The sequence below is a fragment of the Petromyzon marinus genome, chromosome 9 (assembly GCF_048934315.1).
Source record: "Petromyzon marinus isolate PM22_M1 ecotype Great Lakes invasive population chromosome 9, UKy_Petmar_22M1.pri1.0, whole genome shotgun sequence".
NCBI classification, from domain to species: domain Eukaryota; kingdom Metazoa; phylum Chordata; class Hyperoartia; order Petromyzontiformes; family Petromyzontidae; genus Petromyzon; species Petromyzon marinus.
In genome coordinates this window covers 17,252,906-17,280,354 of record NC_133675.1, presented here as the reverse complement: position 1 = coordinate 17,280,354, position 27,449 = coordinate 17,252,906, and the positions used below count along the sequence as shown (strand labels likewise).

Sequence of the window (27,449 nt, the reverse complement as noted above, 5' to 3'; positions counted from 1 at the left end):
AAAATCTCGCGAGATTGCGAGGAGAGGCGTGAGAATCCGCGAGAAAAGAGGCGTGAGATCTCGCGAGAAGAGAGGGGTGAGATCTCGCGGCGCACAGTGGTTGTTGCCAGGAGACGGCGCGGTGAGGGAGCAGCAGGAGGCGCCCGCGTTGTTTACGCGCGGGTTTGTTGATCTGTTGACGTGTTGTTGACGGCTTTACCTTGACGCGTGTTTGTTTGCGCATTCACGTGCCGCGTGTGTGGCCGCGTTTCGCAGCGGAGTTGACGGACTCGGCCGTGTCGCGCAGGCATCGTGAGCGGTGTTGGGGGGCGAGGGGAGATCCCAGCGTGGAGCGGGAGACGTCCCCCGTGTGGGGGGCCGGGGTGGCTGTTGGGGCTGCGTAGTCCGGAGGGGAGATCCCAGCGTGGAGCGGGAGAAGTCCCCCGTGTGGGGGGCCGGGTGGCTGTTGGGGCTGCGTAGTCGGCGCTGCTTCATTCAGTGGCACGCGTGGCCAAACCTCGCCTGGCGAGATGCAGATAATGCCGCGAACTCTGCAACGAAACCCCCACAGTTGGAGCAGGGAAATCCGCGGGAGCGCAGCCAGACACCATCACTCCCAGGGCGCTCCCGCAGATTTCTGCATTCAGAACTCCGCAGCCAACTTATTGCCCACCCCACGTGCACGCGGGTGCTTCTTTTGTCAATTTCGCTGTGTCCCAGGTCTCCATTTGCTAGAGAAGCTCCGGGCTCAGTGGTCACTCACCTGGTCACTCGTACCCGTGTGTGTGTGTAGCCAGTGGTCACTCACCTGGTCACTCGTACCCGTGTGTGTAGCCAGTGGTCACTCACCTGGTCACTCGTACCCGTGTGTGTGTGTAGCCAGTGGTCACTCACCTGGTCACTCGTACCCGTGTGTGTGTGTAGCCAGTGGTCACTCACCTGGTCACTCGTACCCGTGTGTGTGTGTAGCCAGTGGTCACTCACCTGGTCACTCGTACCCGTGTGTGTGTAGCCAGTGGTCACTCACCTGGTCACTCGTACCCGTGTGTGTGTGTAGCCAGTGGTCACTCACCTGGTCACTCCTACCCGTGTGTGTAGCCAGTGGTCACTCACCTGGTCACTCCTACCCGTGTGTGTAGCCAGTGGTCACTCACCTGGTCACTCGTACTCGTGTGTGTGTGTAGCCAGTGGTCACTCACCTGGTCACTCCTACCCGTGTGTGTGTGTAGCCAGTGGTCACTCACCTGGTCACTCCTACCCGTGTGTGTAGCCAGTGGTCACTCACCTGGTCACTCGTACCCTTGTGTGTGTGTAGCCAGTGGTCACTCACCTGGTCACTCCTACCCGTGTGTGTAGCCAGTGGTCACTCACCTGGTCACTCGTACCCGTGTGTGTGTGTAGCCAGTGGTCACTCACCTGGTCACTCGTACCCGTGTGTGTGTGTAGCCAGTGGTCACTCACCTGGTCACTCGTACCCGTGTGTGTGTGTAGCCAGTGGTCACTCACCTGGTCACTCGTACCCGTGTGTGTGTGTAGCCAGTGGTCGACCCGGGCCGGTACAGGCCACACCAGACTCGTGGGTTCCGGCACTCCTCAGAAGGGTTCCAATTCCTACGCCGCGATGTATCCCGCGGAGGAGTAACGGCAGCAGACGCGAGGTTGCAGGACGATTATAGGTTTCATAGAAGCATTTCTACACTTCCATTTCAAACGCTGCGTGTGTATCACAGAACCGCAACACCGTTGGTGGCAGTGCGTCAACAGGGCTGTTTTGCACCGGTGAAGGTGCACACGTCAGCGATATCCGGCCCAATGCCGAATTATTGTCCGTGCAAGTGATGTTCATCGAAGGAGTGAAGCGATATGTGAGGAAAGTTGCAGTGAGATTGGCGAGCCGTGGTGAGGGTAGAGACTCAGACGAGAGATGAAACGGGAGATGCATCAGATGAGACGTGAGGGGGCAGCAGTGGATGATTGCGCGGCGCGGATAATCTTGCGACTGAGGCTCGATTGTCGGCCAACATCAATCGCGAGCTAAATCTGAACCGCTTTTTCCCAACCCCTTCCACTGACCACCATGGTGAAGTATGGTCAAAACTATCTCTATGACCGAATCCTTTTTTTAAATCAATGTCCAGTACTGTACTGACAACAGATGTATGCCCCAAACGGTATAAGGGATAACTTGACAGATTAGTCAATAATATTGGCCTCCAAAATGAAAAATATATAACACGCGAAGTTGGGACAATGGCTCTTCTTGACAGCAACATAAACAAGGGACATCGCCTATAACGGCGCTTGTTACATTTGTTTCTCTTTAAGGCTACAACGTTACTAACGGACGTGTTGAGTTGTTTTTATTGTTGTTATTTGTGCCTGGGCACCACTGGCAATGCAGCAGTAGTATCACCAAAGACTGCTGCTGCGGGGTTATTATTATTATATATGGGAGACGTGGACGCGGGAGGCCGTGGTGACGCAGCCGCGTGTAGAGCCGGGGAGTGGGAAGACACCGCGCGAGTGTGGCGCGAATCTTCACCCTCGCGGACCGCTACCCCCGCAGACCCGGGGCCTCCTAGGGAGCCCTCTGGCTCGGAATCCCCACTGGATTCTACTGGGAACCCACGCCCGCACGGTACAAACAACAACCGGAACGTTGGGCGTCGGGGTGTTTTGTCGCAGTGCGCGCGAGTCGCGGGGCGACTCGGCAGGCGCAGCGAACGGCAGCGGCGCGCGTCCCCGTGCGGTTCTACCGCGGGGAGCTCGCAGTGACGTTCAAAAAGGCCGCGCTTGAGTCTTGAAGGAGTTGCCGCTCAGTGCGACACCAACAGAGCCGCTGCCGCGTGGTCCCCCCCCGCCCCCGTGACAGCGATCGCCGCTGCTGCCGGACCTGCTGCTGCCGGACCTGCTGCGCTTGCGACGAAGTGACGAGAAATTAGCCTCGCAGCGAGGGCGAGCAGCAAGCCGAGTTCGCTTGAAATCCGAGTTTGCCGCACGCGCGCTGCGCTAGGAAAAGGCTTTGAGAGAGAACGCGATGCCCGACAACGGCTGTGTTGTGGGGCGGCAGGCGAGGGGACTCCTCCTCCTGCGCGTGTCTCCTGCATCAATCACCAGCCCCGCGGGCTCCCGAGTAAGAGGGCAGGGGGGTGTCATTGTATGTATAATGTTGAGCTTTCGCACCGTACGTAGCCAACGGTGCGAATCGGAGGTGCGGGTCGTGCCCATGGTGGTATAGATGACTTATTGAGATGGTGTTTAAAACAATGGCTATGTGGCGCTTTGTGTATCCCAGGAGCAATGGGAAACTACGGGGAGCTGATTGGGGAGGTGGTCGCCCTGCTGGATAAGATCACAGCAGGGGAAGAGAACCTCATGCAGATCACAGACGACATCATCCAGTCGCGCCAGGTACGTGCAGCACAGTGGCGGATCCCATTGCCGCCCCGACAGCGTGTATTTATACTTGCAAGAGAAAACACATTGATTGTGTTTTTGTTATACAAATGTAGGGACCTATTTAAAAACCTTGGGAAGTTTGTACATGCTCTGTAGGTGCAGTCATGTTTGAGCAAGGTGATGTTTTAATAAAACACAGAACCTGTTTGTACGGCCAGCTGCTTGGGGAGGCCTTCGCCCAGCAGCAGACTCAATTTTAATGAATTTGTATGTTTTATCTCTCCATAAACCACAAAATTGGAAAATTCTAACACCGCCAATATTTTCCGACGTGCTGTGCTGCGGAGGGCTGGAGTGAAGAGAATTTGGTATTCCTCCTGGGGGTGCTGGGAGGCTGCGTGGAACAGAGGCGACTGCTCGCGGTCGTGGTCAACGCCTTCTACGCTCGCCACGGCAAGCACGTTCTGCTCAAGCAGCGAAACGTCTTTACAGGTGCGTCTCACAGGTGCCCTGCACATTCCACTAAACAATTATCCTGCTACCACCACGTTAAAGCCACTCAAAATAGCACTTTGTAAAAGTTATTTAAATCTCTTCACTGCTCATATAACAATGACCCTTTTGCTTGCATCATTCACCATCGTTATATCACTTTTTGTTACGACTACCTTTCATTACTGTAATTATCGCCGTATTCAATAACCTTGCAATCCTCTCACGATGAGGCCCTTGCCGTCACTATGGCTTAATGGTGTGTGCAGCTGTAATGCACACCCCATACCTGTGTTTCCATTGTAGAAACATCTTACACTTTGTAGTCATTCATCTTTCAATTCCTTTCTTCAGCTGCCATTTCACCTCCAGGTTCCCTTTTTTCCATCCAATGACACAGGACATGAACGTCAATTTCAGAACCTCTTGTGGGAGTAATTGATAAGGATAAGGATTTGTGTTTGTTAAGCATTTATAGTGAAATGGTATCTCAGAGCACAACGCGGGAAAAGTTAAGGTGAGCTCTGCTGGGCTCGATCACTAAGCCAGAGGGGATAGAGAGAGGAAGCTTAGAGGTGTAGACAGAGTAGTGGGAGAGGAGGGGGTGGGGGTGTGAAGATGGAGGATGCAGATAGAGAGAAGTAACAGAGAATTAAAGCAGGATCCGACGAAGCCTCATTTGGATAGCTGTTGTGGGACCAAGATCTTTGGGGTGGAGTTGGACCGCACGCGGGCCATTCTTGGACCAACACAGTCTGGTTTCAAGTGGTTCGTATAAACAAGGCGATACCCATTACTGAAGGCATAGGAGCCTTTTGTAGCTTAATTGTACCACTCACACGGGGGTGAGCGAGCCCGATTATTGTCCACATTCAGATCTGTCACGTGCCTACGTTTGATGTCCATTATTTAAATGAGTATTTATTGAAATTGCTATTTAAATATAGTGCTGTATCGGTGGTGTGGCTACGTGTTGAGATAAAATTTCCACCACTGTTACGTTCGCTCTCAGTCATCGCCTACCTGGCTGTGTTTCGTCTGGAAGAGCTGGGGATGACCAGTTTCACCAAGATAATCAACTCCCAAGACATACCCAGCATGCATAAGGTGACAATGCGTGCAGTTCACAATGTATTCTCCATATTGCCACAGCTGCTGTCATTTTTTCAATGTTTCAAATTATTTATTGATTGCCTATCTTTCTTTCATCTGACATATGAAAAGAAACTGACAAAACATTGTACCTCCTATGTTGAGTTTGGTATTTCAATCGATGGCATGAAGAGTTACTTGATGTAATCCAAGCACGTCACATGAAGTCATCTCCTCTGGACACCTTCCCCAGTTCCTTGTTCACACAGTGCACCACAGCACTCACAATCATGATCACCAATGTCATTAATGCTTATTTCACATTTTGGCGTTTCCAAAATTCCTACAAAACTGATCAAGTCACCCTGCTTCTCAAGAAACCTGGCCTCACTCCAGACATCCCGGGATGCTATCAACCCACAACCAATCTCTCCACCCTCTCCAAGCTTCTCGAATGCCCCACCCTCACCCAGCTGAGGACCCACATTACCTCCTTTCCAAACCTCTGCTCCTTCTAGTCTGCCTTCCGTCAGACCTACTGCTGTGACCAGCGGGGTCCTGCTGTTATGAGCGGGGGTAGCCACTCGACCAAACAAAAACAGGGAAGAAGTCAGTTTGGTAATAACCCTGCCTGGACAATGCTACAACGTGGTCCCTTTGCCCACAAGCTTCGTCTGCCGTTGCCTATGATGCTGCAGTGCTTGCTCAGCGTGAGTTTGTATGATTACTGAACTAATGAGACACGCGGGGACTGTTTTTCCTTGCAGTTTTTGACTTTCCTGTTTGACGAAGTCAACTTGAGCACCTGGATGAAGGATGAGTGGAGTCAGCTCTATGACATCACCTTCGTACAAAATAACCTGCTGGCGCCACTACTCAAGTACGTTTATGAACACTTGGGCCAAGCGCATGGTTTTTAGGGCCACAATTAAGCCATGCAATGACATAACGCCATTTAAAACTGCTCGTGCTGTTTTATATCAAAGCATTTTTACGTGGGATTGGCACCGCCTCCACTTGCACGTGCCTCTGTGTAGGCAGAGCAGTGGCAATGTCAACCGGCTCCACGTAACTAACAATGCCTCTACTGGTTTAGTTTCACGCTGCATGGAAATATTAATACATTAAATTATGTTAAGTTCATTCAGTGATGTCATTGTATTCTTTGCAAGACTCATAATGTGTGTGTGAACCCACCAGATGTACAGCGAGGTGTCTGGTGGTGATTCAGCAAGGTTTCCTAGCTGTCTCTCCATCTTCTTTAATGTGTCACTTCGCTTCAGGCACTTTAGTCCTCCACATGTAAACGATGTACAATAAAATCGACCGAACAACCCAAGACAGCCGATCCGAGATAAGAGTATCGAGGAATTATTGAGTCTTTGCTATTCCCTTACAGCATGTTAATCGCCCCTTTGGCAGACACAGCTGCGTAAGGAATTTTCTTTGTCGCTTTCAGAAGCAGAGAGGAAGTGCTTTGGCTGACGGAGCAGTTGAGAAGCCAACTGGACGGCACAAGTCCCCCGCGGCCGAAGCCTAAGACCACGGAGCCGCAGGAGTTCTCGCTGACCAAGCCCAAGCCACGAACTCTGCCGCTGCCGGACCGCGTCCCCTCCCTCGGCAAACCCAACCCCGTACGTCTCCCCTCCCTCGCCGTGCCACCACCATTAATGTTACTCACTGGCGTGATCGGAAATACACCATGCTCCGTATCATTTAACTGCCCATTTAGAAATGTTTTTTATTTGGTTAAACACGATTCATCATTAAAAAATGTGTTATGTCACATGTAATATGGAGTCTGCTCTGGTGATGGATGCATGACCACAATTGTTTAATGCTGGCTATGATGATAGCCAGGCTTTTTCCATTCCACTGCTGGATAAAGAGGATTCCTGAGACGATGATGCGCTTGTCGAATGTAACTGCACGTCAACAAGCTTGGTGTTTGACGCCCGACCCCAGGCCGAGCTGTTGCAAGCTTGGCAGGGAGTGCTGTGGTTGTACAGTTGAGTGTTTGTGTGTGCAGGTGCCCAAGAGCACGTACCATCTCCCGAAAGAAATGGCAAAGCTTCAGGACGTCAGGCAGAGGAATCGGCGAAGAGCTGAGGTTCCCTAACTCTGGAACACAAACCACTCTTGCTTTAGCACAACTGCACATACTTGGCACATGAGTCATCTAAAGCCAAACACACACACCGTGCAACTGGTATTGGCCAAACATCTCAATGTTGAAATATGACCTACAAACTGATCAGTTGGGATTACACATGGCAGCAACATCGCCCCCTACTCACACAACTTGGCAGGACCCTCTGAACAAAAAAAAAGAGTCATACCGAAAATATAAAGATATACTTTGTGATAGCTTTGTGATAATGTAATTCGTGTCTAGTAAGTCATGAAAGCGAGCACCCAGAGTTACTTAGTAACAGTTAAATTGCAATGGTTCAGCAGCTGTAATCGTTTTAAAGTAAAAACTTAACATGATCACGTGGACACGGTACACCAGAACGACTTGTTAGAACAGGCACATTTCTAAATCTAAGAAAAAAAGCATGTCACCGCTCGTGCTGTTACAGAGAAATCTGATGGAAGCGAGCAAGATTCTGTTCCAGTGCGCAAACGCCGAGAAGGCGGATCAAACCAAGGTGAGGATGACACGGGAGGGGGTATGCCGAGGGTGTGTGGGAGTGACATGGAAAGGAACGGAGTGGGGAGTGTGTATGTGTGTTGAACTTCTTTCGCACTGTCGTAGCCAATCGTGCTAATGGAAGGTGCGGGAAGTAGAAAGGTACAGAGGAAGGAGTAGACCTCAAATTGAGGGAGAAATCTGACCGGTGTTTACCAATACTTACATATTTCACCGTGCGAGATTACACATACGTATTATTGGTTATTTTCACTCTCAAGGCCAGTGTATAGTTAGTTGATGCTATACACGTCCACATGCATAGTGACTGATTCCAGTGAATTTGATACAGAATTTAATATTTGTGAACCTTGAGCACTACGCTTTTTTGTTGTCGATGGGATGGGGTCTTGTGGACATTTGTACAACACTGTCGTATTATACAATTAGTTATGCCGATTCACGTAACGCGCTGAAAGTAATGTTAGGCATTTTTTGCGAGCGTGCCTGCACACACTTGGTACTTGGCACGTTCTTGTGAAAGGCAGATTTTCAGTTTTTCCTGCTCAGCAGCAGTGGTAACGGTGGCCTGCAGCTTGCGCGCTTTAGCTCGGTACATTGTGCCGCCCGCTTCCCCAGCATTATTTTTTATTTACAAAATAAAAATGTCAAACGTGTCAATTCAGTAACCGTTACGCACATCAGCTGTGTGGCCGAACCATCCACCACCTCTCCCGTTCGATGTGCTCAGCGCGTCATGGCGGAGCTCGCTGCAGAGATGTCGAGGACGAGTGCAGAGAGGCCCCGGGCCAGGAGCATGCCAAAGACCGCGGTAAGCACCACCGCTCTATCCAAGGGCTCAACCAAAGCCAAGAGAGAGAGAGAAGCGTTCTCTGCCTCCATCTGTACATTTTTTGCACGGTTTGTGACCTCAGCGCTGCCAATCTGCCATCCTTAGTGAACTGCTCACGGAGGTGGTGGGGTTGCATGACAATACGTTCAACAAAACAAGTAAAGCATTTATACAAGGTGTTCTTTTGGTTTTTATACCCACAGAGCCTTTAATGCATAATATTAAAATTGAGATTACATTAGATAGATACAAATATTATGGCAGCAATGAGAGATATGACCATCTTCTGGATGATGAGTGAGGAGTCCCTCTGGATGCATGTACCATGGACAGAGAGTGATGGGTGGATATCGCTTGTTCCCGGACATGTACCATGGACAGAGAGTGATGGATGTATGTCGCAAGTTCCCGGACATTTACGGATGCTGTCCCACGTGATCGGAATGTTTTATTTTGACAATACAGTAAAAGTAATTAATAATCTTCCATTGGTCAATGCCAACAACCAGTTTATCTTAAACACACAATACAGGAAACATAACGAGAGCACATTTGCCAAGTGTAATTAATAAAATGTATTCCCTTTGGCAGGACTCTACTTGCTAACGTAGCATCGTGACAATGCGAAGCTGCATATAGTTTACAGAACTGTGATACGAGCCTTGTTTTTATTGTAGAAGAACAACGTTCCTATTAAGCTCAACACAACGGCCATACTGCGGGAGGGAGCTTTCTACCAGGCCCGAGAGACACAGGAGCTCAAAAGGTCGGTTGCCACGCACGCACAAAGACATGCGCACACACAACAACAACCACCACTAAGTGGTGGTGACGTCACCACGACGCTTGTGCCAGGCCATGTGCACCTTGAGGCCACGTGAAGTGTCGAACGCCCGCTGGCAGGAGGTCACGGGGCAGACCCAGGTGCCACGGGTCGACTGACTGAGATGACTGGCTGATGCACCACCTGTGCCCCCTACTGTGCCAACCTGTTGTGCTTTAGCCGCCCGGCGCTCCGCTCGTTGTGAGCGTCGCTCCTCCGCCCTCCGTTGTTGTTGGAGGGCGACTGCCTCCAACTGCCCAGTAGCATCCTTCACGAGCCTCCTCCACAGAGGCTGATCTTGACACCGCTGGTATCAGTCATCGGCAAGTCCACTCAGATCCACGTCCTCCTGTACCACATCACTTCATCTCTTCTCTAGCCCGTGCCGCGCCCGTTTAGCCCCCTCGATCCAGCCGAACAAAAGCTGTTTCGGCATGCGGTGGCTGGGCATGCGGGCTACATGACCCAGCCAACGCAGCCTTGCCTGCCGGAGGAGCTCACCGATGGGACCTTGCCCAGATCTTTCAAGGATTTGTGAGCTCCTCACACAATCCAGCTTGGTTAAACCCAGGATGGATCATAGGCAGGCTAGCCTAAATGTTTCTAACCGGCGAAGATGTTCCATTAGGGGGTCCACGTTTCGCAAGCGTAGAGAAGGGAGGGAATGACCGTGGCCGAGAAGACCTGAAGCTTAGTGCGGAGCGACAGACCAGGTAGCTTCCACACAGCGTTACTTAACTGATGAAAAGATAATGCCGCTCGACTGATTCATTGAGACCTCTGCTGTCAAATTGGAGCCGGTCAGCAGCACACTGCCCAGGTATGGGAAATTATCTTCTCTCTCCACAAGTGCCCCATCACCAATTGGGAGTTGTGGGGGTAGAGTGTCCGATGGCACAAAATACCTAGGCAGGTGCTTAATTTTGGTGGGGCTGATGGTAAGGCCCCACCTCTTAGTGGCAAGCTCCAGGTTCAGCAGCAGCGCCTCCAACTCCTCCTCTGAGTGAGCAGCAATTACCAGATCATCGGTACATGTAACATGGTTGGCCAATAGGGAGCCATTCCTTGACTGCACCTGGGCATCGATCAGCCTCCCATTGTATCTGTACCAGATGGAAATTCCTCCGGTACAGCCATCGAAGGCTTCACGAACTACGTGGTCGAAATAGATGTTGAATAATTCTTGCCAGGACCATTCCCGGGACACTGAGGAGTGAGATGCCCCTGTAGTTGTTACAGTCTGTGCAGTCCCCGTTCTTGAAGAGGGGGACCACCAGGGCATCCTTCAAATCCTGCGGAACCCATCCAGTGGTCCAGACTGTTGTTATGATGTTATGTAGGGCAGTCTGTGCACAAACGCCACCCTCCCTCAACATTTCGCTTGGGAGATCATCTTTGCCCAGTGCCTTTCCTGGTTTCAGACTCTGGATCACCTTCAGTACTTCATTAACAGATGGCACCTCAACCAGCCACTCACAGGGGGTGACTTGTTCCAATATTTGAGGCACCGCAGCCTCAGCAGGGTCATCCCCACTTTGTCCCACGATGTTTTCCTGGCTGAGGGATTTCCCCTCCCCCAGGACCTCACAGAAATGCTCAGCAAATCTGCAAACCTGTTCCTGGGGGTCGGAGATTGGATCACCGTTCTTTCCCCTAATTATGGTAATAGGTGTGACGCTGCAGGTTACTTTTTTGATGGTGTTAAAGAGCTATTTGTGATCACGGGCCATTGAGGCAGACTCCATCTTCTAAGCAAACCCGCCACCACCCATCCTTGCAGCGCTTCACGGCTCTCCAAACCTCCGAGTGAAGGCTGCGGTAAGCCTCCTCATTCTTTGACGTGGGATGCTGTGGATGATGAGAATGGGCCTGTCGCTTTTTCTCAGCCAGCCTGAACACCTCCTCTGTCAGCCAGGGTCTCTGGGGAGGTCTGGATCGTGTACCCAAAGCAGCCATTGCAGCTGCATGAACCACAGTCCTAAACCTCGCCCGGTTCCCCTCGACATCAGGAGGAGTGGGGAACGATGCCAACCCCAGCTGCAAGCGATCATGACATTCTCCCTTGCAACTTTCATCAGCTAGCTAAGACCAGGCCACTATGGGTTTGAATGGGGTCCTGGGTGTACACCCACCATCGGAGTGGAAGAATGGCAGGCACATCTTATAGATGACAAGTCGATGGTCAGTGGGCAGATTAGCCCCACGTTAGGTCCTGGTGTCAAGGACATGGGCCCGCATCCGCTGTTCCGTCACTATGTAGTCCAGCAGATGTTCTTGCTTGGACCCGGCATGCATCCACGATGTTGTGTGGATGTGCCGATGCCGGAACAGCGTGTTGGTAATTACAAGCCCATGTGGGCTGCACAAAAATCTAGCAGCATCTACTGCTGTTATTGAGCTGATCTGGCCCATGCCTTCCAATCACTCCAGACCGGTTGCCAGCATCATGACCAACTCGGGCATTGAAGTCAACCAACACGATGACTCTATCAAGAGGGGCCACTTTAGCCAGCACCTGTGACAGGAGGTCATAGAAGGCATCTGACTCATCAGCCTTGCCTGCATCCCTCCATGGATGTTCGTCATTGGTGGGGGCATAAGTAACCACAAACCACCACTCCTCGCCTCTGGTTGATGGGAAGGTGAGCCCAAAGTAGCATGGGGCTTACAGCTTCACACACCTCGCCGCCACGCTCCCATGCCCCCTTCATTGTTTTGTTTAGAAGAAGAGCCACACCCTGTTGTTTGGCAGTCTCCTGCCCCAAGTAGAGGACTGTCCACCCCTCATGGTGGCAGGAGCCAGAGCCGGTCCACCAGACCTCCTGAATACTACAGAGATCCAGGTGGTACTGGTCCAGCTCTCGACAGAAGTGGCAGCCTCTCCTCCGCAGTGAGCGTTCAAACATTCCACGTGGCCACCCGCAGTGGTTTTTTGTTGTTTTTGGAGGAGTCCCTAGGGTAAGGATTCAATCTCCTGGCTCCGTCAGATGGGGTTTGGCACCTGAACACACACATGCGCAGACACTTTTACGCACACATATGCACTCGCGCATGCACTCCCAAACCCTAACTGTTGCTCATTAACGGTGCGCATGCGCATGGTTGGGACAGCTCTCGTTTAAAAGGATGTCCTCGCAGAGAAGAGCATTGCACCTTTGATGAAGCTACTCTGTGAAATATTGGTCCATTTTGTTTCTCTCTCTAATGTGGCCAGGCTAGAGGAGCTGGTTAGGGGTGCTCGGGACGGGAGCGAATTCGCTGATTGGCAGGAGCGCATGCGGCAGCGCGACGCGTCGGAGGCAGCGCTGGAGGAGGAGCGGCGTCGGCTGGAGGGGAAGCTGAGTCTGGAGGAGGCCGTGCTGGCACGGCATGCCCTCGCCAGCCAGAACCAGCACAAAGCCGCCACCGTCAAGCAGCAGGTGGCAGCAGCAGCAGAGCTGGGGCAGGGTTTGGGGCCCAGTTTACGTGTGGGAGGGAAGGCAGCTATTGCCAACATGTGTGAGAAAATATAAACAAATTATGCTATTTTCCACCAATTTTGTTGTTTAAAAGATTCCAAAGAATATGGCACACCTTTTGTGACGAATGGATGGAGGTGCTTTGTCTATTTTTATATTGACTGGGACTTGATGGATATAGTCTTCAAGTCGGGAAAAATGTTTCTGTGTGTAATCCTAATTGAGTAATGTTGCAGTGTAATTTTTCAAATTTGGACCGTGATGCTGGCATACAATGGTCTTCTCATTCCAAATGGCGCCAGGGGATCTTTAACGTGCAATGTGAAGTAGACAGCGAGTAGTACTTTACGGTTAATACAAAACCGCAGTTATAACCAGGACGGCCTACCGGATTCAACCTCTGCAACAAGCGGCGACTGTGCTGCCGCTGGTCCACCGCCTGTGCGGTGTGCCGCAGTCTGTGTGCGCGTCTCGCTTAGCCTATGGTGTGTCTGTGGACGTTGCGACTGCCACGTGCTGCGTGTGCCACAGACAGCCGAGATGATGCAGCAGTACGCAGACCGGCGGCTTCAAGAAGAGAAGGAGATGAAGAAACTGATTAAGCAAATCATGGAGGGTCATGAGAATTCCAAAGCAGCTAAACTGAAACTTCAAGAATACAAACAGAAAATAGGTAAGAATCACCATATCACTGTTTTTACTTCCTAAAATCACTGTTGCTTCTGCTCGTTTGAAAAGTTGAATTACAAACACACTGTCAGTGTCCTACTCATATTTACAATTACTGTTTTACATCATTTACATTTGGGAGGAGTGGTGGCCTTGCGGTTAGCACTGCACTATTAAGCTGTCACAAAAGAGGGCCCCGCGACAGCCCTGTGGATGGTGGCCTCAGGGGCCCCCACGTGGCCTCCAGGGTTGATAAAATGAGTACCTCTTTGTGAGTGATCGTCTTATGCAGAGCCCTGCCGCGGGAATGTGGAATTTACACCACGTGCTCAGGGCTAGCAACGATAACCACTGCGCCATTGCTCTATTGAGCAATGGGTGTGTATAAAGTAACATGTCACCAAGGTTTGATTCAACTGTAATGTTGCCGCATACTGCTCAGGTGTCAGGGACTCCAGGTTTGCAATTTCTGCACTTGCGAGTGCTGTGGAAGCTGCGGTGTGCTTTGTCAACACACTGCACTGATCAGGTTTGTGCATATGGTTTGCAGTGAATTGATGCTCAAGTGAGTTTGAATGAATGTTGTGATATGCAGTGAATTGGTTATTCTTCTCAACACCCCTGATGTTTGTAGTGCAGTGGAGATGTGTGCTGTAATGTGGTTCATAGGTTTAACAACGAGCGAGCGCATTGCATGTACAATGCTCAGCCTTACCCAAACCACCAACTCCTGGCATACAGTGAGGGAAAAAAGTATTTGATCCCCTGCTGATTTTGTACGTTTGCCCACTGACAAAGAATTGATCATTCTATAATTTTAATGGTAGGTTTATTTGAATAGTGAGAGACAGAATAACAACAAGAAAATCCAGAAAAACGCATGTCAAAAATGTTATAAATTGATTTGCATTTTTACGAGGTAAATTAGTATTTGACCCCTCTGCAAAACATGACTTAGTACTTGGTGGCAAAACCCTTGTTGGCAATCACAGAGGTCAGACGTTTCTTGTAGTTGGCCACCAGGTTTGCACACATCTCAGGAGGGATTTTGTCCCACTCCTCTTTGTAGATCTTCTCCAAGTCATTAAGGTTTAGAGGTTGACGTTTGGCAACTCGAACCTTCAGCTCCCTCCACAGATTTTCTATGGGATTAAGGTCTGGAGACTGGTTAGGCCACTCCAGGACCTTAATGTGCTTCTTCTTCTTGAGCCACTCCTTTGTTGCCTTGGCCGTGTCTTTTGGGTCATTGTCATGCTGGAATACCCATCCACGACCCATTTTCAATGGTCTGGCTGAGGGAAGGAGGTTCTCACCCAAGATTTGACGGTACATGGCCCCGTCCATCGTCCCTTTGATGTGGAGAAGTTGTCCTGTCCCCTTAGCAGAAAAACACCCCCAAAGCATAATGTTTCCACCTCCATGTTTGACGGTGGGGATGGTGTTCTTGGGGTCATAGGCAGCATTCCTCCTCCTCCAAACAGATGTTCATTGGCAAACTGCAGACGGGCATGTATATGTGCTTTCTTGAGCAGGGGAACCTTGCGGGCGCTGCAGGATTTCAGTCCTTCACGGCGTAGTGTGTTACCAATTGTTTTCTTGGTGACTATGGTCCCAGCTGCCTTGAGATCATTGACAAGATCCTCCCGTGTAGTTCTGGACTGATTCCTCAGCGTTCTGATGATCATTGCAACTCCACGAGGTGAGATCTTGCATGGAGCCCCAGGCCGAGGGAGATTGACGTTTTTTTGTGTTTCTTCCATTTGCGAATAATCGCACCAAGCTGCTTGGCAATAGTCTTGTAGCCCATTCCAGCCTTGTGTAGGTCTACAATCTTGTTCCTGACATCCTTGGATAGCTCTTTGGTCTTGATCATGGTGTAGAGTTTGGAATCTGATTGATTGCTTGTGGACAGGTGTCTTTTATACAGGTAACAAGCTGAGACTAGATGCACTCCCTTTAAGAGTGTGCTCCTAATCTCAGCTCGTTACCTGTATAAAAGACACCTGGTAGCCAGAAATCTTTCTGATTGAGAGGGGGTCAAATACTTATTCCCCTCATTAAAATGCAAATCAATTTATAACATTTTTGACATGCGTTTTTCTGGATTTTGTTGTTGTTATTCTGTCTCTCACTGTTCAAATAAACCTACCATTAAAATTATAGACTGATCATTTCTTTGTCAGTGGGCAAACGTACAAAATCAGCAGGGGATCAAATACTTTTTTCCCTCACTGTATATAGTATATGCAAGGAGTGGTTTCCAGCCTGCATGTTTGTTTCTTTTGTGGTGAGGTTTCTCATCATTTACAGATTGTAATTTCTGTAATGCATTCTCTATATTACACGACCATACACAGGATGTTAGTTGTTTTGCTGCCTTGTATGATTTAAGGAACATTGGCACTCATTCAGGGTTATTTTTTTACCTTTTATAAAAAAATATTTCCACATTTAATCCAACTGCAGAAAACTTAGTAAAGCCATCATTGTGGGTAAATACGTGAACTGGTGCAACTTTGCACGGATATAGAGTTTTTAGATATTTTTAAAGTTATAATTTCCCAGAAGCATTGCGATCAGAATGAGGGAATGGGGCTGTGGTGGAGAGAAAGATGGAGAGCACAAGGGGTGGAGCTAGGGGGAGGGTGTGGGGGTCAGGTTGGAGCTAGGGGGAGGGTGTGGGGGTCAGGGTGGAGCTAGGGAGAGGGTGTGGGGTTCAGGTTGGAGCGAGGGGGGGGGGGTGTGGGGGTCAGGCTGGAGCTAGGGGGAGGGTGTGGGGGTCAGGCTGGAGCGAGGAGGTGGTGGACAGGGCTCGTGTCTTCACCACAGGTGTACAGTATTTAGATTTTCCCGTCACAATGTAAAATCCCATGCACGTGTGAGTAACTAAAGTGCAGCAGTTAGTCGAAATCTGCCATATTCGTGTCCATTATAAACTACTGGAGTAAGGCATGAAGCTGTTGTTTGTGTTTGCAGTGGAATGCGTGAGAATGTGTGTTGCAGGATTCAATTGCACTTCCTGCAAGTGGCTATTCTTGTGATGCGTTGTTGTTTAGCATCACGGCCGTGTGCGCTGTGGTCGGGAGCAAAGCGTTTTCCGTTGAGCCGTGTTGGTAGTGGATTGAGCCATGCGTGTGGTGGGGTGAGCAGTGCAGGAGGTGATGGAGGAGAGCCAAGAGCTGCTGAGGCAGGCACTGGAGCGTGCCCAGGAGGACATGTGCCGTCGGCAAGAGCTCATACAACAGATCCGCGCCCTGGAGGCCATGCCCACCTTGCGCCATTCGCACATGGACCCCACACAGGTAATCGGCCAAGTTCAACACAGTCGCACGAACAACCGCCTTTGCTACACATAACCAACCGTAGCTCAGTTTTAGTCAAGGCTCATCTCGGGTCTGGCCCTGGCTCAAGTGAGCCATGGCTCAGAGCCACCCGCTTAACTTGAGCCGGCTGTGAGCACGGTCCCAATCACGCCCAGGATTCCTGAGAGCCGCGCCTCAGCCAGGCCACGGCCGTGCCGCTCGGACGTCGCTGGAGGCTTGTGAACTGAGCCAGAGTGTTACGAGACTGGGCCAGAGCCAAGCCGTGACCATCAACAGTCCCGAGAGACGATAGCCGAACCTATGCTAGTTACTGTGGTTGTCCGATTTTCCTGGTCTCGATTCCCGTTTCTTTGCTCTCCGTGACCATCGCAGACGGCTGGGCATGCGCTGCTGAGCGAGATGTCGCTGGTGGAGCTAAGAGAGCGGCTGGCGCTACTTAAGGAGGCCCAGCTCAAGGCCAAGGAGGAACGGCGTGACGACATCCTCAGGGAGAAACAGGCCAAGGAGCAGCTACTGCTGCAGCACCTGGACAAGATCTCCCTGCACCGCGCATCCAACAGCAAGGCAGCCGCTCTCCGGTGAGAAGAAACACGGCGGACGTTTGGCGTCCACGTAGTTGGCGAGCACAGGTCTAATGCCCAGCGTGTCATGGCCACCAAAAACAGCATGATCCGAGCTGTAGTAGCTATATTATGTAATAGCTATGATGTAACACGCTTATTGAATTGAGTAAGGTTATTAGAAGGGCTTGGGAAAAGGAATTCCAAAGTGGAGCGGTGTGAGGGAAGAAGCAAAAGGAGAAATGTTGTGACCTGCAGTGTTTATTGGACAAAATGGTGTTGTACACAAATGTATTTTCTGTAAAGTTTATATCAGTAGAACTTTCCCCACATACACGTTTTGTTTGATTGCCGAATCAGGCCCAAGGTTTGGAAAGCTAAAACAATAAATATTAGTCTAATATAGTATAAAAACAATATCTGATTATTTTTTGTACAAGTGACTATAGGGGGAGGTTGAAGGTGGAAATGAGAGGACAAGTAGCAGAGGCACAGTTGCATATGACTGATCTCTTCTACTTCACTGATAAAGATGGGAACACATCCATGGACTAATTGATGTCGTGTTCATAAGAGAGATTAGTGGTGTGGATGAGGGGAGGGGGTTTACGTCACCAACACTTTCAGCCAGGAGTGTGACAGTGCCGAGTTTCGGATTGTATTTCGAACGTCGCGGCGCGAATGCGCATTAAGTCCGCTGCGCTGGCTCTGGGTGCAGCCTGGAGGAGAAGCGAGCCAGGCAGCAGGCGCCCGCGGCCTCCCCTCCGGACGCCCTGGGCGACCCCAAGCTGAGTGACCTCCTTCAGCGTCTGGAGGACCGTCGCGCAGAGAGGAAGAGGGTGACGCAGAGTGGCCGGGAAGGGCCAGGAGTGCCCGCCGCGGTGCCGGCAAGCAAGGTGACCCTCACGGCTGCACGCGGCGCCACCCGTGTGCAGCCGCCTTGCTCCACGGGATGAGCAGCATCGCAGCATCACAGCATCACAGCGTGCGAACGCGCAATTCGAGACAAGGGGAGGGTTGCTCAGCAGAAGGAACTTTCTCCAGCGGTTGGGGGAATTTTTTCCAGTGTGGGGGTCTATGCACCCCCATCACCTCCCCTGGCCTGTTTGTAGAATGTTATTGGCTCAGACTATTCTCGTGAATTAACATTAAACAATTTCAAGCCAGACAAGTTCATACAGACTATGTAAGCAAAGAGATTACACATACTAAATGTATTGTCTGTTTAATCGCGTTAAGATGAAGCGAGTGTAATATGTGCAAACCACGACACGTATATGCAGCGGGCAAAATGGAACCGTAGAAGTCCCGGTACAAAACTTATATCGTCCTGCAGACTACGTTCACTGTTGTTGCCCCTAAAAATGCAAATGTTGACCAAGGGTAAAACGTTCTGAAAGTGGTGGTCTACGTGTATAGTGCTCTAAAGAAGTAGGGGGCATGGCTATATACCGGCCCAATTCCACTGCTGCGCTTGTGCCCACAGAAGTCGCAGGAGCACTGGCAGGAGCTGGAGAGGAGCAGGGAGCGTCAGGCCCAGCTCCTGACGCAGGGGGCGGCCGACAAACAGGTCGACCACAAGCACGGCGTGTACCAGGCAGCCCGGGTGGGCGCAAACGCTGCCTGCATCACCCGCACTCAAGAGAAGATCAGCACCGTGTGAGTGGCCACCAGTGTGTGGTGCGCGTTGCTAAAATACAAATGGCGTTCTCAAGGGAAAACAAATCTATGAGTGTCCTCAATCGGGAAAGCCTTGGTGAGTCTCAAGACATTCTGGTGGGCCCTGCATTAGCATGTTTCGCCAGTTCCTTCATGTTTTTCACGTGGAAAGAAATTGGGTTATCTGCAGAAGGTCCACGTAGCCAAGAGGATAACGCAGCAGAAAACTACACAGGTCAGAAAATTATTTGCTGTACCGTCATCTACTTTCCACCTCATAGGCATGCAGGTTGCATGTGCGATCCACCAATGAATTGCAGGTGTGTCGCTGCTCGAGAATAGCTGCTCAAAGTGTTTGTGACAGTGGCTATGAAACAAAACTGTCTTCAAGACAGGTGTCAATAAGTTGCCATAAGTAGCATGGAATCCAATTGTCATGCAGGATTTCAGTGTGTTCTTTTGCCTCATTTCAGCTTCTGTTGTCTAATAAAACAAAGCTGGTATCCCAAATACCTATGCAATAATCATAACAGCGACCACCGGACATGCTTATGAATGTGTTCACATATTGCAACAGATCTACTCGTGTAACTCTAGTATATTACGTTTCCTAAATCTCTATATGCGGTTTACATGGTTGTCATTACTGTGAATGTGATTATTTCCGTGTTGTTCAATAAAAAAACATCTGTTAATACATGCTTATGGTTCCCTCTGTTGGGTATTCATGCTGTTGATCAGGGAAGCAGCATTCAAATGCCTCGCGGTTCAACCAGATGGACGTTGCCGCTGCATTGAATTGACTAGCACAGCAATGCACAGGGCATTAAAAGCGAGGCAAATTTTGGAAAGCAAATTGAAAAAATGTTGAAGAAGAGGAGAACTATAGAGAGATGCAAAACTGAGGATTGAATACACACAACTCTGAAAAACGATCAGAAAACGATGAGAAATTGGAGTACAAAAGACGAGTGAAGCTGCTAGAGCGAGCAACAAGAGCGCGCAGGCAACAAGAGGGAGGTGGAAAGTGACAATTTACACAATCCCCTAAAAGAAAATGCAACAACATAACTCGTGTAAAATGATATAGTACCGGGTTACATCTCCCTCTGATCAACGGAGTACTACAAGCACATGGCTTCATTTCCACCACTGCCCACTCATTTCTGTGCAACATTACCAAAACACGCAGCCTGCTGCTGTTGCGCGCACGTTAAAGAGCCTGGGACATCGTTCTTAATGTGGCCGTTGGCCACAGAAACGTCCACATCAAGTACCCTGAAGTTACACGCATATACATTTATAAAATAAGCATTAAGAAAGTACGAGTTTAAACAGCCCCCTTGCAAGGGGACCACAATGGCACTAAGCTGGTTACAGTGGCAATGATTGATATCAGAAGCTGAGTAAAACATTTGCTCACTTTAGTAACTTGATAATCCTGATACATTACAAATATGGGACCAGGGCTTTGTATAAACAGAAGAACACATCAATGAGCTAAGGTGTCAGAAACCATGTGCAGACAGCCCAGAGTTAGTTGTGCTGCACCGTTTCTAGAAGCACAACAGCCACGTCCAGGACACGCACTTGCTTGGTAAAATGAATCCGACGGCAAGGCTGCCACAGCTACAATCCTCGTTTCCCAACCTCCATTGAGTTCCTACCGGTATAATGATGACATCAAGATGAGTGTGAGTGCAGAGAACATCAGAGACACCAGTGACACACGTTGATAGGATCAATCCACGTAAGAACATGGACCACTTTTTTTAATCAACGGTAACGGGTGGCTTCATGACAATTCTCACAATTTATTAATTAAATATTATAAGTATTTAACAAACAGTCAATGTCTGGAGGCAGCACGCATGCGCCTTTGACTTTGGAGATTGTAAAAACTGCACACATGAAAGAGCTGTAAATCCAGCCGTGCGCTGCATGGTAGCGCTGACACCATGCCACCTATCCAGTTGGAAGGCAGCCAAAAATAAACAATTCATGAGTCAACTATTCACGACGGACACCCTGGTAATGTTTATTACCCCAACCATAACAGCTGTCTTCCACATGATGTTCCTTCGAGGCTGAGGCATAAAAATTAATTCTCGAGTTTGTCAATTGGACTGGAGGCAGGCGACTCCTTGTGCAGCAGACATGATGAACACCGTGCTTCCTCTGTTACCGGTGTTTTAACAACCATGCGACAATGTTTTGCAAAGAACACTGTAAAAAAAAAAACAACGCTTAGGATCTATTAATACTAACAAAAAAGAATGTTTCTACAATAAAGAAAATAATACCTATAATAAGCATGACGATTTGAGGATGTACTGTTTAAGAGTGAACAATGTATAAAATGGATATATTACAGAAATTCTGCTGCTAATACGTTTCACACAGCAAGTGGCTTAAATGCGGAGTGATCGCCCCAGAGCCACACATCAATGTTATCAGAACCGGTTGTGACATTACACGAACAAGCAGTGTAACAAACAGCTGCTACCTTCGTTAGAAATTGGTACTGAAGGGGTTAGAGCTTCAGTTTGGAATTCCACAACAATGAAAAAAATTACATCAATAACGATTATAGTAGGCCACCGCATCCATCACTCAACACATCCCCCGGGCTTTTTACAGTTACATACAATAACGTAGATGTTTATAAAAAAAACCAGTGCCACCCCGCTGGACAGTTCCTTTGTGGAGCGCTCTGCCCGAACGAGCGAGCACAGGCCGTGGGGGGCGCTGCCGCCACTGCTGCTTCTGTCGCCGCCGCTGCCACCACTGCTGCTGCCGCTACGACGGCAAGGAGCTCGGCGGCGGCGGCGGCGGCGGCTCACTGGGGCATGTAATGCCGCACGTTGTACTTGGCCGCGTCCTGGAACTGCGTCATGGGCTTGTCGGCGATTCCACAGGTGCCCACACCCACACGGCCGTTCACACTCTCCGGGGAAGCGAATATGCTTTTCTTCACCTGCAAACACCGCAAGGGAAGCACGGGGCCGAGCACATGGCACAAGCGTGTCAATCGCTATTCATAACCGATTGCTGGGTTCGGCCATTGCATGATCTGGCTGGGTTTTCTCGCAGAATGTTCTCACTTCCTGGTTTCAGGGCCGAGGATGCTTCATGCAGTTGCAAGTGAAACGTCTTATCTGCTAAATTTAATTGTGAGAATTGTTCATCTTATCGGTGAGCTGAAACAATAATAACTGGCACGTTAAACATCTGTACGCAACAATTTAATTTGTTTGGATGTCGGTTGGTATAGGGCTTTAACACAAAATTGGCCAATTAATTAAGTGGCCTCATCCAAAAATCAATGATGAATAATCTCATTCACTACTCAAGACTGCCCATTCAACTTTTGTTCTCACAATCGGGTATAGAGTGTGATCTATTTTATCTTTCCTGTTTTATATCAATATATTATTTTATTATGTTTGAAGTAGAAAACGAAACAAAACTCCGGCGATGTGTGCCAAATCCTGACACAAAAACGAATGAATTTCATTAATCGCTTCCCTGTTCATACAAAAATACATTTGGCCGAGAAGGTGAATAGTAAAGTTTACGAAGGGAAGAGTCTGGCATTGAGTAGCACGCGAGCACGTAGTGACGTCTAAATGAAAGGGCGTTTAGTTCACTCTTAATTGTGGCAATGTGGGGTAAGGCAACTGTGTGCGCCTCTTTCCACCGTGGCTACTTCTGTAAAATTTAGATGTTTCCCCACTGCACTGCTACATGCAGATAACAGTACAAACGCAATCACGATCAAAATAACCCCTTCAAATCTAGCAGAAAAATAACTGTCAACTAATGAATGAAGTATATGTGAATTATGATTCCAGTTAAAGAGTGCTTGTGATAACAGCACTCACATGGCCTTTCTTTGTTTTGCAGTAGGCTTTGTTGTTGAAGTCTTGCCATTTGCTCTTCTGCGATTCCCTCTCTGTCTCCATGTCCTTCATCCTTTGCGCTTTTTTGAGGGCTTTCTTCTTCTTGTACTCTCTCTGTTGAGCCAGCAGCTCTTTTCTGCAACGGACACAGCGCACAGCCAGCACAGCACTCAGCACCCAACCAGTCCACTCTTGCAGCAGCACATTCAGCAAGCAGCGAGCTGTTTTTGGTAGTGAGTAGGAAAAGCGTCACTTTAAATTACAAAGCCAAGTTAGAGTAATCATCAAGAGATGCACACGGACGTTAGTAAGCCAAGCTCTCTCAGAGTTGGAAAGCTTGTTTGATCCTATCATTCCTACAGAACCTCTCTGATGCGACTGAAATGATAACGGAGCCATGAATGAGTCACTAAGTGGGCAATGTACAACACAAAGGTACGCCATGTTTGACTATATCGTGTTGGCAACATTTTCAGTCTTTCCAGTAAGCCATATTCTGTCTAACAACACGTGCATACATCTATAAGTTATTTACAACATAACTTAACTGATGAGTTTAAAATTAATATTTGGAATTACTTCCTAAGGATCATAAGATAAAGTAAAATATGATAAAAGTCTGTAAAATATCCAACAATATTCTAAACCACTAAGAACTGATGACAGTAAAGACAGCAAATGCAGCTGCAGCATACACAGTTACTTTGCAGTCGTTCAACACAAGGTCACTTGACAACCACGGGTCACGGTCTCACAGACACGTCTTCCGGAGTCATCGTTTCTTCTGATCAACCTTTTCATCAACTCGGAGGTTCGCTGCCTTTGAGCTAAGACTGGCATCGGGTGCCTTGCCACCAGGGTAATAACGGTGAGAGAGTGGCAGAGCCCTTACTTTGACTTGGGCTTATTTCCCGTGTCGAGCTCGTGGCTCAGCTGGCGCTCCTGCTCCACCGGTTTCAGCGAGTGCATGGGCACCACCTCCGTGTTGCCGTAGCCCGCAAACGTCACGGCCACCGTGCCGCCATCAACGTTCACCTCCTCGATCTCCGCCTCGTACCACCTTGACACAGCGCATGCGACGGGCAGCGTCGTTCAGATCAATGTCTCAACCGGTGATCTCATGCTCACTTTCACCACAACTCACATCCAGCATCATGGCAGTGAGTGTTACAAAGATATGTGGCACGGAGGTGAATAGCATGGGGGTGAGTGGCACGGTGGCGCGTGCACGTACTGTCCGTCCTCGTTCCACGTGGCAAGGCAGTGGTCTCCCACGGCCCAGGGGGGCGCCTGGCTGCGGCCCGGCTCGCGCTCGGCAGCGCTGGCGGAGCTCTCACTCGTCTGTGTCGTCAGGAGGTCCTGCGTGAGGTCGATCACCTCCTGCGGCGCGGGGGAACACGGCAGGGGCCTTGAGGTCCCGCACCAAGAATCACGCAACACAAGCCTCGCCGCAAGTCCGAGACGTTCGGCACAATTCCAAGTGTAAACTCTGTCAAGCGATGCTTCAAAAGTGCACATCACAAAGGGGAAGTGTTGACAGAGAAACTTTCGAAAGGCCGCCGCAACATCCGTGAACCTCTAAGGAGCGCTTCTCGGAGGGGAAACAAAGGTCCCCCATGTAAACGCCAAAGTGAAATAAAAAATCCACCTTAGAGTGGCGGGTTTTAGATGTCTTTAGTGCTTAAAAATGGAGAATGTAGCGAGTTCATTCCATACGAAGATGGATTTAGACTTCCAATGGGGATTTGCAGTGCAAGTGTGGTGTGGGTTGTCGTAATAATTCCACTGATAAAAAGCAACACAAATCAAACAAGGGTGCTGGAAGCTTGTGTAGAGACACGTCTTGGTGCTATGCTCCATGACAGTGTATTTATTGTAATGAGCGCAGGGTTTTTCCTCCCGTGACCTCCACTGCAGCGACTGTAGAAGGCGGTGTGCAATGTTACCTGCAGATCCTTCTTGAGCTTGAGCAGGTCCTGATTGTTGGGGTCGGCAGTGAGTGCTGCCTCCACCTGCTGAAGCTGCACCTTGTAGTTGCTCAACTGAGTAGGCAGGTCCTCGGCCATCTGCACACAGAGGACGCTCCTCATCATTATGGCAGTTACTCTCAGCTCGCTTCATAGTCAAAACTCTACAGCACACACCAAAGGGTTGCTCGAGGCTGCTTATTCAGACCTGTCCACCCCTTATCCGTTGCCTACCTTATTCCAGACCAATTCAGACCTCATTAATCATCTCGTGACCTTATAAATCTCAACGTTCATCCTACAAAGTCCCATCACAAGGAAGAAACACAAATAGACAAAAAAATGGCCCGTATTGAAACGGCTGTACGCCGTATGGACCTGAAAACTCAATTTCCCTGTACAAGCATACGGGGTAAACCGTGTGGGTTGATAGCTGTGCTCATTTTTGTACGAACCAAATGTTGTGAACTCGTGCATGCAATACAGACGGCAAAACCACTGCAAGCGCACGATTACGACAAAATGTTAAATTACCAACACGCGACTCCTTATCCTATTAAATGTCCCGGTATCTTCCACATACACGCAGGTTTATTCCCGTATAATTACTAAATTAACCTTTCAATATTATTTGCACGTGATGTAACAACAATAATTAATATTAAATTGAATGAGATATCCCAAATGCCTAATTACATACATTAAAAGGTTTAAAATATATTAAAACATTACATTTTAGCGTTAGAATACATAAATACAATTCAAAACGTGAATGAAAGATGTTTAAAGACTTGACAAATTTTGTTAAAAGCTTGGCCGATTATAAATAATAGAGAATGCCAACATATATAGCAAGTGAAATTGCATAACCTACAAAATGAGCATCCTGAATAAACACACGAGCCAGCATCCATAACCAATTAATCATTCCTCAGTTGTTCATTTGTCCCACAAAAACACCACCGTTTTGTCACTTGTATTTTTAACCTAACGCTCAAAACGCCAAATTAAGGCACACGTCATCAAAATAGAAGAGACACAACCCTACATAACTCAAACACAAGTTATAACACGCAAGTTATAATACACAAGTTATAATAAGACATCGCGTACTCCTTGAACGCTTCCCTTGAGACCGGTGCTGCATGAGCGCCACAGAGACGGCGACTCGCGGTGAGTGAGCGACACGTGGGGGGAGGCGGCGAAGAGATTCTGAGGTGAAGAGGCTGGGAGGATGGTGAAAGGTGAAGAGGCTGGATGGTGAAAGGTGAAGAGGCTGGGAGGATGGTGAAAGATGAAGAGGCTGGATGGTGAAAGGTGAAGAGGCTGGGAGGATGGTGAAAGGTGAAGAGGCTGGGAGGATGGTGAAAGATGAAGAGGCTGGATGGTGAAAGATGAAGAGGCTGGATGGTGAAAGGTGAAGAGGCTGGGAGGATGGATGGTGAAAGATGAAGAGGCTGGGAGGATGGTGAAAGGTGAAGAGGCTGGATGGTGAAAGGTGAAGAGGCTGGGAGGATGGATGGTGAAAGATGAAGAGGCTGGGAGGATGGTGAAAGGTGAAGAGGCTGGGAGGCTGACAGGTGGATGGGTGGATGGGTGAGTTGGTAAGAGGGTGAGTTGGTAAGAGGGTGAGTTGGTAAGAGGGTGAGATGGTAAGAGGGTGAGTAGGTAAGCGGGTGAGTAGGTAAGCGGGTGAGTAGGCAGTGTCTTTTCTGTATGTTGAACTTCTTTCGCACCGTACGTAGCCCAACGTTCGTTAGCGCGCTGCGCTACGAACCCGGCATGAGGACGGTTAACTGAACCAGTCCTGGACCTCCTCTAGGTCGGCTCAGACTCAAATGAGTACCTGATAGTGTGTAAACATCGCCATTCGGAAGACAAAGGCGGCCGGGCGTGTTGTTGGCCACCCATCCCCTCGTGTGCCGTGCCGGCCTTCGTAGGTGCTACTCGCTAACAGCACTTGCCCCTACAGTTTGTGAAGGCGAGTGCCGTACAGTATGTAAGAAACAGAGGCCTTCACGCCGTACGCGCAACGCGTAGACAACGCCACGGGGCCGCACGGTCAGCCGGACGCGGGACAGACGAACCCCAGCGCTGCGCGGATGGCGCGGAAGTCGGCACAGAGGCGGCGAGGCAGAGAGAAGCGGGCTAGAAGGCGGCGTGAATGACACTCTCTAGGAGTTTTATGGAGCCGGCCGCGCCGCGCCGCGCCCCCCGCTAGTCTCGATCTCTCGGCCGAGCGCCCCGCGTTTTCCCCGGCAGCGCGGTCAAAGCGAGGCCGAGGATGCGCGGCCCAGGACCTCGGGCTCTAAGGCCCAGGTCGCAGGGGTTCGCGCCACTCCGCGCTTCTCACTCCGGCCCCCCCCCCGCCCGCGGCCCCGACTCGCGGCCCCGACTCGCACCCAGTTCTCCGGCGAGAGCGCGCGGCGCTAAGCGGCGCGGATCTCCTCCCCGTCTCCTCCGGCGCCATCCTTACCGTGAGAGCGGAGAGACTCCAGGAGAGGCGAGACTTGGCGGCCTGCGGGTGACGTCACGTGCGGGGCCTGGTAACGAGACATGACGTCATGTCGACTACGCCGATGACGTTACCGGCTCGTTAGGTGCGGGGACGGGGGGCGCTCGAGTCATGTGACGCACGCGC

General features: G+C 49.7%; 2 protein-coding genes across 6 annotated transcripts; one reads left to right on the top strand and one right to left on the bottom strand.

Moving 5' to 3' along the window:
• Nucleotides 1-46: 46 nt before the first annotated feature.
• On the top strand, nt 47-19,634 carry CFAP99 (cilia and flagella associated protein 99). Of its 4 annotated transcripts, none has more exons than XM_032950231.2 (16): nt 47-121; nt 3,275-3,390; nt 3,726-3,870; nt 4,883-4,977; nt 5,730-5,842; nt 6,422-6,596; nt 6,992-7,072; nt 7,545-7,613; nt 8,346-8,426; nt 9,125-9,213; nt 12,485-12,689; nt 13,260-13,401; nt 16,548-16,699; nt 17,093-17,298; nt 17,999-18,176; nt 18,767-19,634. In XM_032950231.2, the coding sequence occupies exons 2-16, from the start codon at nt 3,280-3,282 to the stop codon at nt 18,941-18,943; spliced, it is 2,019 nt and encodes a 672-aa protein (XP_032806122.2). In that variant the 5' UTR covers nt 47-121; nt 3,275-3,279; the 3' UTR covers nt 18,944-19,634. The 4 variants fall into 4 exon arrangements, with proteins under 4 accessions (XP_032806122.2, XP_032806121.2, XP_032806120.2 ...); XM_032950230.2 differs by having other exon boundaries at nt 84-162; XM_032950229.2 differs by lacking the exon at nt 47-121 and adding an exon at nt 194-2,617.
• Nucleotides 19,635-20,675: 1,041 nt separating this feature from the next.
• Nucleotides 20,676-27,424, bottom strand: SMNDC1 (survival motor neuron domain containing 1). Of its 2 annotated transcripts, none has more exons than XM_032950236.2 (6): nt 27,285-27,424; nt 24,788-24,907; nt 24,076-24,221; nt 23,734-23,901; nt 22,824-22,977; nt 20,676-21,916 (listed from the first exon to the last, which is right to left on the bottom strand). In XM_032950236.2, exons 2-6 carry the CDS (start codon nt 24,905-24,907, stop codon nt 21,779-21,781), a joined length of 726 nt encoding a protein of 241 aa, XP_032806127.1. In that variant the 5' UTR covers nt 27,285-27,424; the 3' UTR covers nt 20,676-21,778. The 2 variants fall into 2 exon arrangements, with proteins under 2 accessions (XP_032806127.1, XP_032806128.1); XM_032950237.2 differs by lacking the exon at nt 27,285-27,424 and adding an exon at nt 27,211-27,232.
• Between the last annotated feature and the right edge of the window lie 25 nt (nt 27,425-27,449).

Bases quoted from the DNA above. Each gene is read 5' to 3' on its own strand.
- CFAP99 (XM_032950229.2), top strand. From the start codon at position 2,428: ATGGGAGACGTGGACGCGGGAGGCCGTGGTGACGCAGCCGCGTGTAGA. The intron at 5,843-6,421 runs GTACGTTTATGA...TGTCGCTTTCAG, and splicing joins CTGCTGGCGCCACTACTCAA to AAGCAGAGAGGAAGTGCTTT. The intron at 6,597-6,991 runs GTACGTCTCCCC...TTGTGTGTGCAG, and splicing joins CCCTCGGCAAACCCAACCCC to GTGCCCAAGAGCACGTACCA.
- SMNDC1 (XM_032950236.2), bottom strand. From the start codon at position 24,907: ATGGCCGAGGACCTGCCTACTCAGTTGAGCAACTACAAGGTGCAGCTT. The intron at 24,222-24,787 runs GTAACATTGCAC...CCCGCGCCGCAG, and splicing joins AGCTCAAGAAGGATCTGCAG to GAGGTGATCGACCTCACGCA. The intron at 23,902-24,075 runs GTACGTGCACGC...CGCTGTGTCAAG, and splicing joins ACGTGGAACGAGGACGGACA to GTGGTACGAGGCGGAGATCG.